We start from the raw sequence: 19,757 nt of genomic DNA, 5'->3' as shown, positions 1-19,757 counted from the left end.
ACTCACCAACCTCACCCAGTCCTGAAGGATCGAACAATCTTCTGAAAGCAGTGTTCACTTTTTTAGGACAAGTTTACATGTGGGTTTAGAAGTATATAACCGAGTAACTTCTTCCCTGCACAAGGGTGTGACAGCTTGGAATCTTCTGGAAGATTATAAAGAATATATATATATTTTTTTGCCAGTGTCATTTTTTCTCGTTCTCACTCTTCCTCTCTCTCTCTCTCTCTCTCTCTCTCTCCCAGATTGACACATGGTCTCTTTAATAAGGTACGTGTAACTCAACTCTCAATAATTGGCTGCCTCGCTCAATCATTTTCACCCATAATGTGCTTTTTTCTACATGGCAAATAAGAGAAAGGAGAGATAACGTGTCTCTGAAGCACACACACACACACACTTTCAGGTCATCACTCCTTTTCTGTCCATCACACATCATCACTTTTCACTTGCTAAGGAGTTTAACATTCATACCCTGGACATGCGGTAAGATCTAAAGTCCTTCACATTCCTACTGGTTTCTGCTTGCCTCACAGCATGTGATCAATACAAGACTCAGGGTCGAATTTTTGATGATGTGGCAAATTTCAGTTTTGCTGTTTGCATTTTATTGACTTCATTTCTAATCTCTTCTGGATCCACAGTGCAAGACAGCCATGGCACAGTTAAATCCAGCAATAGTGCGAGGGAGTTCAATAAGATTGAAAGCTAATCTGAGTGGGAGGACTTAATTCACTTTAAAAAAAAACCTCTTCATTTAAGTATTTGAACTAAACTTTATTACACCATGTAAATCCATACAAAGCTTCTTAGGGTACTTGTTAATGATATCTGTGTAAGTCACGTTGATACAACGTCTGGAATAACACCTTAAGCTAAGTAACCTTTATTTGTTTATTTATCTCAAACCCCAAATTGTGTTGGTCCCCTTTTTGCTGCCAAAACAGCCCTGTTCCGTCAAGGCATGGACTCCACTAGATCCCTGAAGGTGTGTAATGGTATCTGGCACGAAGATGTTAGCAGCAGATTCCTTAAATTTTGTAAGTTGCGAGATGGGGCCTTCTTGTTTGTCCAGCACATCCCACAGATGCTGGATTGGACTGAGATCTGGGAAATTTGGAGGCCAAGTCAACACCTCGACCTGGTTGATCTGATCATTAAACCATTCCTGAACCATTTCTGCTTTGTGGCATGGCGCATTATCCTGCTGAAAGAGGCCACAGCCATCAGAGAATACCGTTTCCATGAACATGGTCTGCAGCAATGCTTAGGTAGGTGGTACGTGTCAAAGTAACATCCACATGAATGGCATCATCACAATTTGGTCCTTCATCAAACTCGCTCAAATCCTTACGCTTGTCCATTTTTCCTGCTTCTAACACATCATCTTTGAGGACAAAATGTTGACTTGCTGCCTAATATATCCCACCCACTAACAGGTGCCATGATGAGGAGATACTCAGAGTTATTCACTTCAACTCTCACTGCTCACAATGTTATGGCTGATTGGTGTACATTACTGCACAGTGAAATCCTTTCTTCACAAAGCCCATCTTTGAAGGGTTGGAGTCAGAGCACAGGGTCAGCCTTGCTCAAGGGCCCAACAGAGGCAGCATGTCAGTGCTGGGGCTTGAACTGCGATCTACCAATCAACAAACCAGAGCCTTAAACACTTGAGCTACCACCTGAGTCAAAACATTCAAACTACTAAAGCATGGTGTTCAATAGCCTACATGAAACCTATATAAACTCTATACACCAGCTGTTAGGTGTCATAAAGACCAGAGTCAAGGCATAGCTCAAGGTGTTGCTCAGTGTGCATAACAGTGATGATGTCATTGGATAGTGACATCAAAGTTATATAAATAACATAAACATAACAAATACATAAACTATGCCATGTTTTAATAGATGCTTCATCATATTTTGTTATTAATTCCAGCTAAGAGTGGTTAAAATGGCAATAGAAGGAGAATCTTCCTATTTGCTGCATCTAAACACTACGAGTAAACCTGGGAGCTGAGTGCTGCTTCAGTTTCTCTCATTAAACCCTCACTAACAGCCAGAAGCAACCACTCTCTCTGCAGTCTTGTTAGCTAACAGGTCATTCATTTAACTGAGATGTGAAGGCAGACACAGAAACACCAGGAAGAGCTACGGTAAAGCACGCACACACTTATTCACACACAGGCATGTGCATAACTCATTAATAATACACCATTACATATTGTAAATGAACTGATTTGTTGGTCTAGTGAGCACAGGAAACGCACTGCAGAGTAATTCATAAGCGAAACATTGGCAGGATATTACACACACACACACACACACACAAGCACATAAGTGCAGAAGGATCTATGGGTATTGACATCCTTTTATCAGGAACATTTAAGCAGCAGAGGGCAGCAGCCTTGCAGAGAAGTATAAAGATGGCTATTAAATGCTGAATTAAACAGTCAGTCTGTTTCAGGTTGTGTTGTGTTTGTCTGTGTGTGTGTGTAGGAGAGAGACAGAAAGTGAGAGAAAATCAAGTGTGAAAAGGGATGGTTTGGTGTTATGACAGAAGGCTCGACAGGATGGATGGGAAAAAGTGCAATAAGTGAAATAAATGGCATCCTCATGAACACGTATCTGTAATAAATGTGATGAACAGATGCAGAAGAGTCAGAAATGACTTTGAAAATGCTGACTAATTTGGCTAAGAACACATCATTACACTCCTACGCTGAGAAAAAAATGGCAGACAGAGACAGAAAGAGAGAGAGAGAATAGAATAAAAGCAAAACAATAAACAAAAACCAATGGAGAGCAGGCCAGCTCGTCTGCATTGTAATTATGGGAGATGTAATTATGAGCGATGGTGGAGGCAGCCAGGCTCTGGGCTGAATGGAGCAGCTGGAGGAGTCATGTGGTGTTACCCTGCCTGCACTCACTGGGGGCCAGACTGTTTACATGCTACAGCACACACACACACACACACACACACAGGCAGTATATCTGTATCTATATAGGTGTTTGAAATCTAGACACAAATTTCTAATCTGTACTTAAAGGTTGTTGGAATTTTTTATTATTATTTTCAAAATACCACCTTCTGTACGCTATAAATGATCTCCCTCTTTTCTTTCATCCACATCACTGTCACATCTGCAGATGTCACGCACTCTGTTTCAAGGCGACCTACAAACACGGCTGCCCTGGACTCAAACTCCCAGCAAACACCTGCGCTCGCTCGTTCCCAGCCACTAACCTTCTAATTGTGTTCACCTGTGTTTAATTAGTATGTTCTGTTAGCACTGTTTAAAAATGCCTTTGTTCAGTGATTTCTCTGTTCACTTGACATTTACCAACTCCGCCTTCCTGCCCTTGATTCTCCAGTTTTTTGACTTAGTGTATTTTCTGCTCTTCACCACATTTTTGCCAAGCCTCACGTCTTCATGGATTTGTTTGCTAATTTCCTAATTTTGTGAACTGTTCTTTATTTTGTGAACTCATCCTAGATTTTAAAACTGTTCCTTATTTTGTAAGCTTTTTACTTTTATTTTATTGTGAACTTTATTTTCTTTTGAACTGTTCCTAATTTTGTAAGCTGTTCCTGATTTCGTGAAATGTTCCTGATTTTGTAAACTATTCCTGATTTTATGAGCTGTTCCTGATTTTGTAAACTGTTCCTCATTTTGTGAAGTGTTCCTGATTTTGTGAGATGTTCCTCATTTCGTGAACGGTTCCAGATTTCGCGAACTGTTCCTGATTTTGAAAACTGTTCCTGATTTCGTGAACTGTTCCTGATTTTGTAAACTGTTCCTGATTTTGTAAACTGTTCCTGATTTTGTAAACTATTCCTGATTTTGTGAGATGTTCCTGATTTTGTAAACTGTTCCTGATTTTGTAAACTATTCCTGATTTTGTGAGATGTTCCTGATTTTGTAAACTGTTCCTGATTTTGTAAACTATTCCTGATTTTGTGAGCTGTTCCTCATTTCGTGAACTGTTCCTGATTTCGTGAACTGTTTCTGATTTCGTGAACTGTTCCTGATTTTGTGAACTGTTCCTGATTTTGTAAACTATTCCTGATTTTATGAGCTGTTCCTGATTTTGTAAACTGTTCCTCATTTTGTGAAGTGTTCCTGATTTTGTGAGATGTTCCTCATTTCGTGAACGGTTCCAGATTTCGTGAACTGTTCCTGATTTTGAAAACTGTTCCTGATTTCGTGAACTGTTCCTGATTTTGTAAACTGTTCCTGATTTTGTAAACTGTTCCTGATTTTGTAAACTATTCCTGATTTTGTGAGATGTTCCTGATTTTGTAAACTGTTCCTGATTTTGTAAACTATTCCTGATTTTGTGAGATGTTCCTGATTTTGTAAACTGTTCCTGATTTTGTAAACTATTCCTGATTTTGTGAGCTGTTCCTGATTTTGTGAGCTGTTCCTCATTTCGCGAACTGTTCCTGATTTCGTGAACTGTTCCTGATTTCGTGAACTGTTTCTGATTTCGTGAACTGTTCCTGATTTTGTGAACTGTTCCTGATTTTGTAAACTATTCCTGATTTTGTGAGCTGTTCCTGATTTTGTAAACTGTTTCTGATTTTGTAAACTATTCCTGATTTTGTGAGCTGTTCCTGATTTTGTAAACTGTTTCTGATTTTGTAAACTGTTCCTGATTTTGTAAACTATTACTGATTTCGTGAACTGTTCCTAATTTTAAGAACTGTTCCTTATATTGTGAGCTGCTTCTATTTTATGAATTGTTCCTTGTTTCGTGAGCTGTTTTGAGTTTGTTAACTGTTTCTTATTCTTTAAACTGTTCTCCTTAAAGTGACCTGTGCTTGCTTTATTTATTTATTTATTTGTTTGTTTATTTCTTTGCTTTTTTTTAAACAATGAACAATAACACCAGCAGTGAGCGAAAAAAAATAAATAAATACACATATGAACCTGAAGCTGATTTCTTTGTAGCCCAAATTATAGGAACCTTGTAGAGTCCATCAGTGCCTCATTGATGGACTGATGGACTCATGTGATTATGTAAGTAATTTTATTTAAGCTTGCTTTGCTGTTATTATTGTCATTCACATAATTCCAAATACTCTGAACTGTGTGTGTGTGTGCTGCCTTAAAGAAATAAACATGTTGTCCAATGAAAATACAAATTCCATGTGGAAAGAAAACCCTTCACGAACAAATTTCTGTATCTTAGTTTGAACAGAAGCTGGCTAACAGCAAGCAGAGCTTTTCAGTTCAGAATGCTTGCTATTCATAAAAGACAAACAAAATAAAAAAAACAAACAAAACTTGACATGTTCTTGTGTATTGGCATGTTTCTATTCAGCAGCGAGGTGCTTCTTGTTACTGCCTTGCACTAGTTAGTCATCTGGATGCTAGCTAGCAGGCAAAGCTGCCTTAATGCTATGCTACTCTCTCAGTACTACATGTGAAATCAGAAGGATAACACTTTAGAAACCAAAGAGACAGCGTAATTGATTTACAATTTAGCTTTGACTACAGGTTTTCTATTACAGGATACTATTCATTATTATAGCTAATTCCCACCAGTGCTGAAGCTAATTAGCACGCAGAATGTAAATAATATAGAGTGTGTTGTAATATGGATTAAAATGCACTTTTATTTACTGTTTAAAGCAAAAGAATATGCTTTTATTAAGTAAATCTCCATCACTTTACGGTCATAGTGAGTCAAATTATGCAGCAGAGTACACTATACATGAAGCGAATGTTGCTAGCATATGTTAAACACACACACACACACACACACACAGAGGCACAAATGAAAAACATTCAAGAAACAAGTGCTGATGGAGAAACATTTCCACAATCCCCCTCTAGGCAGGAACAAAATGCCTGCCATTTCTCTTTCTCCCATTTCTCATTGTCACTCCTCCACTGGGCTAAACAGGCACACACACACACACACACACACACACACTTCCACTAGGCAAAAAAAAAAAATCTCATGCCACCTGTTTATATAACACGCAGCAGAATGAGGAGCTTTGCACTCACTCACTCACACACACACTCACTCACACACACACACACACACACACACACACACACACACACACACACACACACACACACAGCCTCCTGAGCAATCTCTGCTAAAAGCACTTCATTGTTCAGCCACAGACAGAGCTTGTGGTTTGGCTGCTGAGTTAGACTCGGACTGGATCACATTTAAAACATAAAAGATCTACTTATCGCAAGTGTGAAGATCTTTAAAAAAAAAACCCTTCTCCATCCATTTTCACACACAATCGCAATTACAATCACAATTCAGCCCATGAGATCCTTCTATTAGGCGATTTAACAGACAAAACTAGTGTTTTGAATTTGACCTGAGGAGAATAAACAGACATATTCTCTCTCTCTCTCATCATCATCATCATCATCATCATCAGTTTACTAATCACACCAGAGATGGCAAATAAAATAAATAATCCATTGAAGATTTAAAACATCTCCCTAAGATCTCTAGTCTTATAGCTCGTCTCTGGTCGATGAGCTTCCTTCAGCGAAATCATTTACATAAATTTACATAAACAAGCCACAACAGAGGACCTGCTATAGAAACTGAGGTTCATGAGTCAATGAATGTCAGCCATGTTTTCATATGTTTATCATCTCTGCTTCAGTTTTTTTTTTTTAAGCACTCTATTCAGTCTTCCGTAATATGTCTGTTGATGCTCCTGCTTCAGACTCGGTGTAATGTGAAAGCTGTCATGAGGACCTGGAGGCACACAGAGGAACCGAACCCCAGGCTACCTGTTGGTGGTGTTCCCACTGGAACTGTTCAGTGCGTCATGTCAACGGCTCGGGTCTGCACTTGTTTAGTTGTTACTCCCAAGTTCTGTGTTGCTTCATGTAGTTCTCTGTGTTTTATGTAGCACCAAGGTCCTGGAGGAACATTGTTTCAGTTCACCGTGAAGTGCGTCAGCTATATGTGTTTGAAATTTCATTAAAACCTGTTGACTTGACTCTTGACTCTTGGCATGTGTTTTAGCTGATGACGACATCATTAGCTTCTACGACACAAGTGTATCATGAGTGTCAGGGGAATATTGTCGGAACAGGATATAATAATAATAATATCCATGCATGTTTGTGATGTGATGTAAGATGAACGCAAATGTCCCGGGGGTTCAACAGAATCAAGAAGCCTTAATTTTTTGTCACAAATACATTACAACAGAGTGAAATTCTTTCGTCCCATATCCTCGCTTTGGAAGTTGGGGTCAGAACATAGGGTCAGCTATGATAGAGCACCTTTAGAGTGGACAGGGTTAAGGATCTGGCTCAAGGGTCCAACATTAGCAGCTTTTGGTAGTACTGGGGCTCAAACCCCAATCTTTTGAGCAACCACTCAGAGCCTTATGTTACGTTCTAGTTCCCTAGCACCTTTCTACCCTAGCACCGTCTTAACCACTTGAGGCTCCGGGAAACAAACCCACTCGGATTCAGACCGCAGCAAACAATCCCAGAGTGAAAACCACCTCAAACTCCCTCTGTATGACTTCCTGTGCCACACTGTTATGTTTCTGCATTGTGTCGTTTATCAGATGCAGAACTCTTCAGTTATGTACGCTACGGCTCGAGTGAACCTCGGCGTCTGACTGCTGTTAAAAGCTCTTGTTCCCAAAAAAACACTTTCCAAAGTAGTTCAGGCTTGGCACACCTGCAAGTCACACTTAGTGCAATCATCACAGCATAACATCGCTCATAACACTGACAAGTGCACCAGTACCCTGTGTCTCTCACACAAACTCGCATTTAAACACACATACACACACTCCAGCAGATGCTGTTCAATCACGCCCCTCGCCTGGGAGAGTGTAATTGCAGGGCAAGTATTACCAGCTTGGTGCCGAGTGCAGAGGTGCACAAATGAATTAAAGAACACTTTAGAGAAAGCTACAGGCAAGGGTGAAGAGTTCAACAAGCTACGAATCTGCGCTGGCCCTCGGAACAAAATGCACGGGTTCGCACCGTGGAACACAAACAACTCCGAGTGTGAGATCCATCTGAACACACCGCAACGTAGACACTACAGAGAAAACATTACACATCCACTCATTTCTATTCCGTTCCGTAATCCGTGGAATTTAGTGATTGAATTTATTTTTCATTTTGATTTAAATTTAATATAACGTATTAAATACTTGACTTACTGCTGAATCCCGTGTGCACTGTGTGTTCTAACAGTGGGTGTGTTGTGGGTTGATTAACAAAAGATAATTGTGTGAATTACATCACTTGAATTAATTCAAGGCAGGAAACGTTATGTAAAAGGTTTTTTTTTTTTGTGGGCGCTTAACATTGCAAGTAGTTGCGGCAAGTTATCACATAAATCCGACATGAAAGAGACTCCCAGTAGAGTAAAGTGAACTTCAAGTAAAATGCTGACTAAAGCCAGTGAGATCCACTCAAATACTGTTCAACATTAGATAGAAATAAATGAATAAATGATTGCAGCAATATCGTGGGCATAACTTTGTTTTGAAGACTGCCGTGGACGAAAGTATAAACTTTATGTTTTCATTTATAACACAATATCAGTTTCCTGTAAAACAGTAATGTGATTAGAATGACAGGAAGCTGACAGCTTGTGCTGTGTTAATTGGAGTAAATGTGATTATCTTCATGCAAAAGTTTTAACCTAGAGTATATATACATATATATAGTTATAGTTATATAGACATGTCCTGTGTGTCTCCGCGTCCCCAGCTTATGCTACATGCACTATATGGGGAGTCTGTTAATGTGAGGATTGTGAACAATTTTCTCTCACATGGCTTAATTTCAATGCTATTGTCATCACAGGGATGAAGATGTGGTGAATATTTAATATGCTCTGATATTGTCCTCAATGTGTGACACTTACTTGTGATAAACTTATTTTTTTTTATTATTATATATATCCGTCCGTCAATCTATCCATCCATCCATCCATCCATCCATCCATCTATCTATCTATCCATCCATCCATCCATCCATCCATTTTCTGTACTGTGTTTTCCTACACAGAGTCACAGGGAGCCTGAAGTCTATTCCAGGGGGATTGTGGCACAAGGCTAGGGACAACCTGGATGAGCTGCCAACCCATCAATGGGCACAATCTCTCTCTCTCTCTCTCTCTCTCTCTCTCTCTCGCTCTCTCTCACACACACACACACACACACAAAACCCATTTACACACTATGGGCAATGTAGAAATGCCAATCAGCGTACATACACCATATGTCTTTGGACTTGGGGCGGAAGAAAGACAACCTGGAGGAAAGCCCCAAGTTGGGGGAGAGCCCCGGTACCCAGGCCACAAAGGGCAAAGGCAGGAATCGAACCCCGCACCCCATAGTGGTGCAAGGCAAATGTTCCCCCTTCCTTACTTACAAGCCAGAAATTCTCTAAAGCATCAAACTGGCCTAAGGATGGTGTGTAGATATTTATTAAAGCATTAATCTGATTTCAAATCTGCAGATGTTCTTAAGGATGTGGGGATCGGAATCATGTAAATGATCTAAAGGCCATTGGATGAGCATGGCATCCTACATCATTTATCAAATTTAATATGTTAGCAGTCCAAAACATAAATCATGCCACTGCCCTAGTTTGTGTGTGTATTTACTGTTGCTCATTTGAAGGAACACACATTTCTCGAATTTCTGTATTTTTTATTTATTTTTTCATTCCAGCTGTAGTTTGGATGCAAAATCAAGTAAGACACACACACCCTAGAAAACAAACACAAAACCCCCACACAAACTCCATGAATCGAAATTCCAAACAGCCAAAGTACCGTAAAGCAGAACCCTAACTCTAAACACGTTTCATCTACCGACTAATAAGAGCTGAATCACCGTAAGCATCGAGTAACCGGTCAGTAAGATTCCTGCTGTCCTAACATCCTTAGGTCAGCCTCACTCACCTTTCTTATCCCCAAAGAAGAGGGTTTGCTGTGCTGGGTTTGACCACTGGAGGGAGGTGTTGTCATTATGATCCACGCGACAGGTCAGGTTGGCTGTCCCTCCCTCTGTCACCGTCACATTCTGGACAATTGGGAACTGGCCTTGGGCTCCTGAGAGACAGACACAATGAAAAAAGCAGACTGTGGTCAGTTGTGCACAAGAAGTGACATCACATTAAAAAAAGCTTTACTGTTCCTGATTATCAGAGCAACACTGTATCAGGGCTCCATCATCATGAAGGAGCGTCACTTAAGCCAATGAGCATGGGGATTCTAATAAAACCCAAACAGTGGTGTTTTGGTAGTATCACAGAACGTGCTTCTTCGGGAAATTGTTCAAAATACTACACTGGAAGTCTGTGCCATTGATTTATGGATTGTAAGGAACCTTGATTGTGGTCCAGGTTGCATTATGTCCATAGAAGTCAGCATGTTCCCTAGTGACGAAAAAAGCTAAGCAATTGGCTTTAGACTTGGAAGTTAAGCGTGCAGCTAGTTTCAGTTAGCCTTTGTCTCTTACTGAACACAGTGAGGCTGTGTGTGGGGAACTGACTGTCTCCTAAGTGCCCTTGAGCAAGGTAGTTTGGCCTGGTCTACATTAGTGTAGCACAGAAAATAAAAGAAAAAAAAATATCTTGGAAATTGAGGCACAATGAGTGGCTCGCAGTGGGTGTCCATGAAGCAACTAAATAATGATAAAAACAATCCATCAAGGTCAGTCCCTGAGACGCGAGGTGTCAAGTTTTAACGAGAGAAGTGAGTAAAGCTTTAGCTCAGTTAAGAAATTATTCACAAACTGACATCTTCTGCGGCACCCCAGGGTTGGACAACCCAATAATAAATGACCTTGCACCGAAGAGGAATGCAGAGACGAGAGATAATGAAAATGTGTGCATATATAAAGGAGACCCTGGAGAATAAATGATAATAATAATCCATGTGTATTTATAGTGTGGCAATGACGCATCTCATACCACAGGTCAACATCTATGCTACAGCCAGTGTGTAACAAGGAACTGGACAGGTGATGTGATATCACACTGAGACAATGAGGGATAGGGGATGATAAAAGAGAGAGAGACAGAAAGATGGCAGTCCTCTCTCTCTCTCTCTCTCTCTCTCTCTCTCTCTCTCTCACTCGGTTGCTTTTTGTTCAACGGCACAAAGTTAAGGTGAAAACCTTTAATTGACTTTAGGGACACACTTTTGAGACATGAATCTTGAATCATGCTGATTTAAGGAAGATAATCCATAATTGGGGGGGGGGGGGGTTCCAAGTCCAAATGCAGCGCAAAACAATTTCATTCTTTTTATACCCATCATGAAGAAGTGATTATTTGCCAATTCATAAAATTAATTTAATTTGTTAGATAAAGACATGAGACGAGGCTAGAGTTCACTGTTTAGAGTACGGGTCAGAAGGTTGTGATTTCAAACCCCAGGACCAACAAGCTGCCACTGGTGGTCTCTTAAACAAAGCCTTTAGCCTTCACATGCTCCATCACATAAACAAGATAACTGTAAGTTGCAGTGGATTCCAAATTTTCCACTACAGTTTGTAGCACATTTAATGCTATGGCATTTCCACAAGACAAGTTAGTTCCTCTTATCACTTGCATTACAGCAGCTAAAAACAGCTGTTTCCTCTCTCTTGTTTCTCCGTCTTGAAGTTAATTCTTGAAGGCTCTTACAAAGAGAATTCTTGCATGATTATTAAACTAACGTCTCCTAACGGAATGCTTATGCTCATACATTTTTTTGTTGACACATTTTTAAAAATCCACTTATTATTAGGTTTCAAGTCGAGTGGTAACTATAGTAACAGTAAGGTGTCAGGATGGGCATGTTAATGCATAAAAGCCTTATGGCCAGAACTTCTATCAGAGCTGTGCTGTTATAGAAAATTAATCAATACTTTCAGAAGCCATCGTTCAATAGGGAAAAGTTCCATAAAGAAAATTCAGTCAAGCAACAAGTGCAAGATAGAGCTACAGGCTGATGAGCTGATCCCTGCCTCTGCCTCCTGGCCTGCTTTAGCCTAACAAGCTCATTTCTGTTCTTCCATGTGGGGTCAGACAAGTCATAAAAATCTAAACAATTCCTCTCTGCTAAAATACAGTCATGAAGGTGAAGATCTTTTCGCATATTTTCATTTTAAATAAACACTACAAGGGAGATATATATGCAATTGCATTGTCACCATGGCAACATGCAATATATATATATGTGTACAATTGCATTGCCCCCATGGCAACAAACTTTGATTATACTTGTACTCTACTTATAAGTATATTGGTACACCTTTGTGTATATGTAAGCCTTCTGTAAAAGTACCATATCACAATTCATAGTTCTTTCATAATCGTACCCGTATGCATGAGGAAGCATTTTAGGAATCAGCCAAATGGATAACACAAATTTAATACATGCTCACCAGATGTATTTATTAGCAATTTATTATCGACATTCCCAAAGTGATTTTCAAGGCACAGTAAATCAATTTTTGCCCTCTAGGTTGCCATTTTTATAACTCTAGTTATAAAAGCCTCCAATTATTAAGCAAAACGGACGAGATGCGAAAGATCCAATCCTCTGAAGACCGTGTTAAATCAGCTCACATGATTGCTTACATGGAGGTTTCTCTGATTTTACTATTTGTCAGATATAACTTCCAACCCAGCCAATCGAAGAAAATAAGAAGCGGTAATAGAATATGATTTCCAGTATGTCATGTGTTATATATAGTAGCATGATGGGTAATTATAGTGTGTGTAGAATGTTTTGCACATGTAGTGGTACAGATTGTGCAAACATTAGAGAAGAGAAAGCAATGTAGGTGAGATACATGTAGTAACAGTAACTTTACTGTGTGCAGAACGTCAATCATGCCAAAGAGTTCTATATTTCAGTTTCTTTAATGGTTTGATTTGTCTAAATGCTTTTTTTTCCCAGCAGAGGAATCTTGTTTGGGGAATGAACGTGCAATTCATTGCTGATTGCTGTTCCTGGTGCTCCCGGGTCATCCTGAGAGCATCTGTGAAATATTCCATGGCACACCAGCATGGAGATGATTAGTTTCTATCTGCATTTTCTTATCAAATCACTTTCTACCAACAAGGATTTTTAAGGTCTTGGACTCTGTAGCATTTTTCATTCACAAGTTGTTCAATCATGTTGTCTTGGGGACGGAAATTAAGATTTGGTCCCTTCCTTTGCTGTAATAATAACATTCACTCAGCAGGGGGAATCTGAATTCTATGGAGTTTGAGTTAGAGAGAAAGTACAGTATGTGTATTTAACCACTGTTTTAATTTTTTAAGCTCCTACACTGGAGGAAGAAAGAAAGAAAGAAAGAAAGAAAGAAAGAAAGAAAGAAAGAAAGAAAGAAAGAAGTACAGAACGAAAATAGTACAAAAAGAAAGAAAGGAGAGAAGGGAGGAAGGAAGAATGGAAGGAAAAAAGTAAAAAAAAATACAAAAAGAAAGAAAGAAATAAATAAAGAAAGAAAGAAATAGGTAGAGGTAAGGAAGGAAAGAAAGAAAGAAATAGATAGAGGTAAGAAAGAAAGAAAGAAAGAAAGAGAAAGAAAGAAAGAAAGAAAGAAAGAAAGAAAGAAAGAAGTACAGAACAAAAATAGTACAAAAAGAAAGAAAGAAAGAAAGAAAGAAAGAAAGAAAGAAAGAAAGAAAGAAAGAAAGATAGAAGGAAAGAAGAAAGAAAGAAAGAAAGAAAGAAAGCAAGAAAGCAAGAAAGAAAGAATGAAGGAAAGAAGAAAGAAAGAAAGAAAGGAAGGAAAGAAAGAGAAAGAAAGAAAGAAAGAGAAAGAAAGAAAAAAGAAAGAAAGAAAGAAAGAAAGAAAAGAAAGAAAGAAAGAAAGAAAGAAAGAAAGAAAGAAAGAAAGAAAGAAAGAAAGAAAGAAAGAAAGAAAGAAAGAAAGAAAGGAAGGAAGAAAGGAAGGAAAAAAGTAAAAAAAAAATACAAAAAGAAAGAAAGAAAGAAAGAAATAGGTAGAGGTAAGGAAGGAAGGAAAGAAAGAAAGAAAGAAAGAAAGAAAGAAAGAAAGAAAGAAAGAAAGAAGAAAGGAAAGGAAGGAAAAGAAAAAGAAAGAAGAAAAGAAAGAAAGAAAGAAAGAAAGAAAGAAAGAAAGAAAGAAAGAAAGAAAGAAAGAAAGAAAGAGATAGATGGAAGGAAGGAAGGAAGGAAGGAAGGAAGGAAGGAAAGAAGGAAAGAAAGAAAGAGATGAAAGAAAGAAAAAGAGATAGATAGATAGATAGATAGATAGATAGATAGATAGATAGATAGATAGAAGGAAGGAAGGAAGGAAGGAAGGAAGGAAGGAAGGAAGGAAGGAAGGAAAGAAAGAAAGAAAGAAAGAAAGAAAGAAAGAAATAGGTAGAGGTAAGGAAGGAAGGAAGGAAAGAAAGAAAGAAAGAAAGAAAGAAAGAAAGAAAGAAAGAAAGAAAGAAAGAAAGAAAGAAAGAGGTAGAGGTAAGGAAGGAAGGAAGGAAAGAAAGAAAGAAAGAAAGAAAGAAAGAAAGAAAGAAAAAGAAATAGATAGAGGTAAGGAAGGAAAGAAAGAAAGAAAGAAAGAAAGAAAGAAAGAAAGAGATAGATGGAAGGAAGGAAGGAAGGAAGGAAGGAAGGAAGGAAGGAAGGAAAGAAGGAAAGAAAGAAAGAGATGAAAGAAAGAAAAAGAGATAGATAGATAGATAGATAGATAGATAGATAGATAGATAGATAGATAGATAGATAGATAGATAGATAGATAGATAGAAGGAAGGAAGGAAGGAAGGAAGGAAGGAAGGAAGGAAGGAAGGAAAGAAAGAAAGAAAGAAAGAAATAGGTAGAGGTAAGGAAGGAAAGAAAGAAAGAAAGAAAGAAAGAAAGAAAGAAAGAAAGAAAAAGAAATAGATAGAGGTAAGGAAGGAAAGAAAGAAAGAAAGAAAGAAAGAAAGAAAGAAAGAAAGAAAGAAAGAAAGAGATAGATGGAAGGAAGGAAGGAAGGAAGGGAGGAAGGAAGGAAGGAAGGAAAGAAGGAAAGAAAGAAAGAGATGAAAGAAAGAAAAAGAGATAGATAGATAGATAGATAGATAGATAGATAGATAGATAGATAGATAGATAGATAGATAGATAGAAGGAAGGAAGGAAGGAAGGAAGGATAGAAAGAAAGAAAGAAAGAAAGAAAGAAAGAAAGAAAGAAAGAAAGAAAGAAAGAAAGAAGTACAAAAAGAAAGAAAGAAAGAAAGAAAGAAAGAAAGAAAGAAAGAAAGAAAGAAAGAAAGAAAACTTAAAGTGGTTTAATTTCAGGATTTATTTTCATCCTGTGTAATTCTTTTTTCCTCAAGAAGCATGAATATGGGTTTTTGAATGACTTTCATTAATTCCAGCCTTCTGGCTTCTGCAGTGATCACATCTGGATCCAAAACAATTTCATACTCTAACTGAGAGTAGAGTCTAGGCTGATGTTCCTGTGTGGAAGAACCTGGCTGACTGTCCTCCTACACCCCAATGACCATCTGTCTGAGCTTGAACTGTTACCTACTTCATCAGAATTAAATAATGGTCATGTAATACAGTCTCCCAGAAACAACCCCCAAAAGATTCTCAGATGAAGTTTGGTGGTATGATAACACCATGCGCTGCTTTTGCTTGGAAAAAGAGGCTAATGAACCACACAGTACACGTAAGAGCCTTTTTCACCTATGTTGACACCAGTGTCGAGCTTGACTTAATGAGCCTTATACTGAAGAGTGGCGGCAAGTCCCTCTAAGGAGGATGTGTCATTTCCAGTGCTGATTAAACTCTTCCATAGAAACAGTGGGAGTTAAAAATGGAAGGAGGAAAAGAAGAAAAAGAGAGGGAGAGATGTATCTATGTTAGTCTAGGTAGGGAACATGCATTATTCATAAGGGTTTTGCGTGAAGCATTGCCTGCCAGCAAGTGTCTCTTCCTTCTTCCGTTCCTCCCACCCTTTCTCTCACTATTCTTCCCTCCCACCCTGTTACTCTACCTGTTTCCTTCTACTACTCTCCGCTCATAACTTTATTCCACATATTTTACTCTCTCTCTCTCTCTCTCTCTCTCTCATTACTGGTGGAAAGACTTCCAAAAATTGTGCAAAGTTGCCATCAAGGCTAACTCTGAAGAATCTAAAATATATGATATGAAAATCTTCGGTCAATATTTCATATTTTCTAGCCTTTACTTTTGTTTTAAAATATAGGGGGGAAAAAAAAGAAGCAAGGGAGAAAAAAGTAACCCTATCTATGGGTAGGCGTATTCAGGATAGATATTTGGCTGGTGCTGCATTCAGCATGTGGTGTCTAGGAGATGACAGAATGTTGTGCGCTCGTAACTTTGTCTTTGCCATGAAAGGAGCACCGCCATAACTCCATTTTAAATATGCATGAATACTGATGGAACTTTTAAACTTAAGGCATCAGCTCGGAATACAAGAATTCAAGTCACCCATGAAGACGAGAAAAAACCTCATTACGGCGCTTTACTTTGTGTTCACACACGTCATCGTTTAAATGGACTAGAATGGACCGCTGATCTCGACTTGCTCCAGCAATGCCCAGAGCAATCAGCGCAGAGCACGGCTGTTGTAATGAAGTAGAATTTTACTCTGCTATTGCCTTGAGCTGCTGGAGAAAAGCAATTAAACATCACAGTGAGTTACTCAAGAGATGGAATAATGGACTGACGAACACAGGGGCATTAAGGTCACGCTTTGTGGTCCGGGCATGATCGTGGGCTTAATACGCCACATTAGGCTTACTGTTCTAATTTGCCTATGCCTATTATTGTGACATTGTTCAAAAGCACAGAATCAAAGCTCTGGCCCAGACTCTATTTTCACTGATCAAGGAAATGGACTAAAAGCTTGGGTTAAAGCCCAGGTCTTCACCATGCTGGAGAGAATCTAGGCCTTTTTTTTTCTTTTAGTATTATCTGGGTGACCGACATTCCTGCTTCTAATTTCTCCCTACATGTGCTCATATATGGTGTGTTTGAAGAGTGGTGGGAGAATTTGCATTTGAGCTTTGTCACCTTTCTGTCCCTGCCGCCGTGCTGGTCCTGGGAGACTCGGCGCATTGTGGTGATTTGATTAGAACTGGCATATTCCAGTGTTTGCTTAATTGAGCAGTGAAGTAAGTTCTTCCGCCCGTCCCCCTAGCCAGGCCCGGCTGATTGAGATGGGCCTCTCTAGGGATCGGTGCTGTCTAAGGTGGGCCACGACCCCTCTACATTGGTGTCTCTCTCACTCTCTATCCGTCCTCTCACTCTATCCCTCACTGTCAATCAGCTCATTTCTCTTCCCTATCTCCCTTTCACTATCTCATCCTTTCTGTCTCTCAACTCCATGTGTAAAATTAGCTCCCTTCTCTCCTACATCCTCAACAACTGTCCCACAGTGGGAGAGAGAGACAGAAACAGGCAGGGAAGAACTGTGAAAAAGAGGAAGTTGAAGACGAGAGAAAGTCTGAGGGGGAACAATATGTTTTTTTATTGATTTATTTATTTATTGCCTCGATTATGATGTTTGCATGGCTCCCACTTTTCACCGTCACAGTCTGTCTCAAAGCTTTGATACGAAGCAGAAACGTACGGTTCTTTATAACTTGAAATTGTACTTCTTCTACAGCGACTTTTTCAAAATGTGCTATCTGCTTGGTGCACTTATGTAGCAGTTACAGTTCTACAAATTAGCACTCTAATATTTTTCAACCAAGGCTATACACGTATAATGCGTCTGCACCATATGTTCGATTACTTCAGACAAGAATTCTGACACATTTCTCTGTATTAAATGTAAAAAGAAAGCAACACATAACACCTGTTTACACAAAACTCAATTATAATGTAAGCCCAAGGGCAGTTGTTGCAGCAATCAACATATAATCATAATAGAAATGAATGGTTTAGTAACTTAAGCTCTAAATGTGCATTACGATGCCTCTCACGGGAATAGTACAATAGAAATATAGAGATGGGAAAAGGAAGATTGAAATAGAGAGATGGGAATACTTTTTCCGGCAAGAACCTGCAGTCATGTATTGCCAGTGTAGTTTTGTGGGTCTGATCCTCCATATATTTTATCAAACATTGGGGAAAGTGTAACTAATTGGAATGACTTGTGAAGAGAACAGGAATGACTTATGAACACCAGGGTGGCTTATGAATCTAAATTAATATAACACTTGCCCTTAGACTTCCACTCTATATGCGTTATGAATAAATTGGTTTTTTCCTCTGTTCTTTTCTAAACACATAGAAATTTGTTGGAAATATTTGCCCTTGGTAATTGTGTATGTGCTATAAATGCTATCGATAGAGATTAGGCTGAAAAATGCTGGAGTGTTCCTTTAAAAAGCTAAGCAAAGCATGTGTGTGAATGAGTGAAAGAGAGTGAGAGAGAGAGGGAGAGAGAGATAGCTGCCTGTCTGCACCTTAAATCCTGGACACTGCTGTAACCTTTCAGAGGGGAGCCTGAACAAGCTGACCTTTAGCAGGACTCTGTAGCTTTGCCCTGCCTCTGCAAGACCCTGCAGACTGCCTGGGGAAGACAAGCCTCTAACCTTTAGCCTAGTTACACACACACACGCACAGACACACACACATGGGCATGCTCACAGATGCGCACACGCACTTTCATAAACATACACATAATACAAGGTAAGAAAAGGTCATCTTTACAATCAGGGTAGTTTATTATTTGAGATTTGCTAACATGAAGGAAGTGTGGGAAATGATGTTACAAGATGGCATTTATCTTTCATGCAAGTGATAACAACGAAACCACATGCTTTTTCTGCGGTCTGCCATATACGAGTCAAAGGAGCTAGAGGAAATATTAATTTGAATCAAGCTATGCATCTACATCCCCCTTGATTAGCCAGGTTGGCCCATGCAGGGGAAGTTATTGCAGACTTGAGACCCAACAGACAGGGACATGGCCTCGGGTGTGCGAGGGCCAAGGCTGCCAACCCCGTCCTGCGAGTGGCCAGATGTTTGGAGCTATGTGCCAAGGCCTGGAGAGGAAAAACAGATGGCATTTGGGTGATCTATCCCATCTACCCCCATCTAGTGACAACAAACACATCTCCAGACGTCTACACGTGCCTCCGACCCAGACCGTTTATTCGATACGTCAGTGAGAAAGCCACAATTGGAATGATGTGAGCTTAATAACTTTCTTCCTTGTCGCTGTGAGATGCTCTGAGATGCCGTGAGACACCTTTCTCCGGTTTGGAGAAGGCGGGCAGGGGGTAGCTGTGGGACATAAGCTCACCTGTCCTTGATCATTTCCTTCCCCAGCAGAGACAGGCTTTTCTTGGGATCGGTGGGGTAGTTAATGAGGACAGCGGTGCTCTCCGTGGTGAGAGGAATCGGGTTGCTCGTTAAGCGGACTGAAACAGAGCCGCGCTCTTGTTTTATAGGAAATCTGAATTATTACAGCTCATAAAGCGTCTCCATTTCTATCTTATTTCAGAGCAAGGGAAGTCTCAGTTTAAAGCTCCAGTCAGGTGTATCCGCAGGTAGTGGTCTAGATTATAATTCAGCAACAACAACAAAAACAACTAAATATGATTGTTAACCATCTCTTTTCTCGCCCAGGCCATTTTTTCATTAACCATTGCCACTGTGTTATGTCAGTTTTGCAATTTTATAATAACAGTGCTTGCATAATTATTCACACACTTAAACCTTCTGATACACAGAGAGTTGGGTAAGCGTTCACTTATGTGCAGTTAAAGTGAACCTTTTTT

General features: G+C 39.4%; 1 protein-coding gene across 3 annotated transcripts in view; it reads right to left on the bottom strand.

The window, feature by feature from the left end:
* cadm2a (cell adhesion molecule 2a) overlaps positions 1 to 19,757 on the bottom strand; it is a 357,471-nt gene that overhangs the window by 63,769 nt on the left and 273,945 nt on the right. For all 3 annotated transcript variants that reach the window (XM_058411809.1, XM_058411807.1, XM_058411808.1), the window contains one exon: positions 9,946 to 10,095. In XM_058411809.1, coding sequence (XP_058267792.1) covers positions 9,946 to 10,095 — 150 coding nt within the window. The remainder of the gene's footprint in view (positions 1 to 9,945; positions 10,096 to 19,757) is intronic.

This window comes from Hemibagrus wyckioides, linkage group LG16 (assembly GCF_019097595.1).
Source record: "Hemibagrus wyckioides isolate EC202008001 linkage group LG16, SWU_Hwy_1.0, whole genome shotgun sequence".
Classification (NCBI taxonomy): domain Eukaryota; kingdom Metazoa; phylum Chordata; class Actinopteri; order Siluriformes; family Bagridae; genus Hemibagrus; species Hemibagrus wyckioides.
This window is presented reverse-complemented; position numbering and strand designations above follow the sequence as displayed.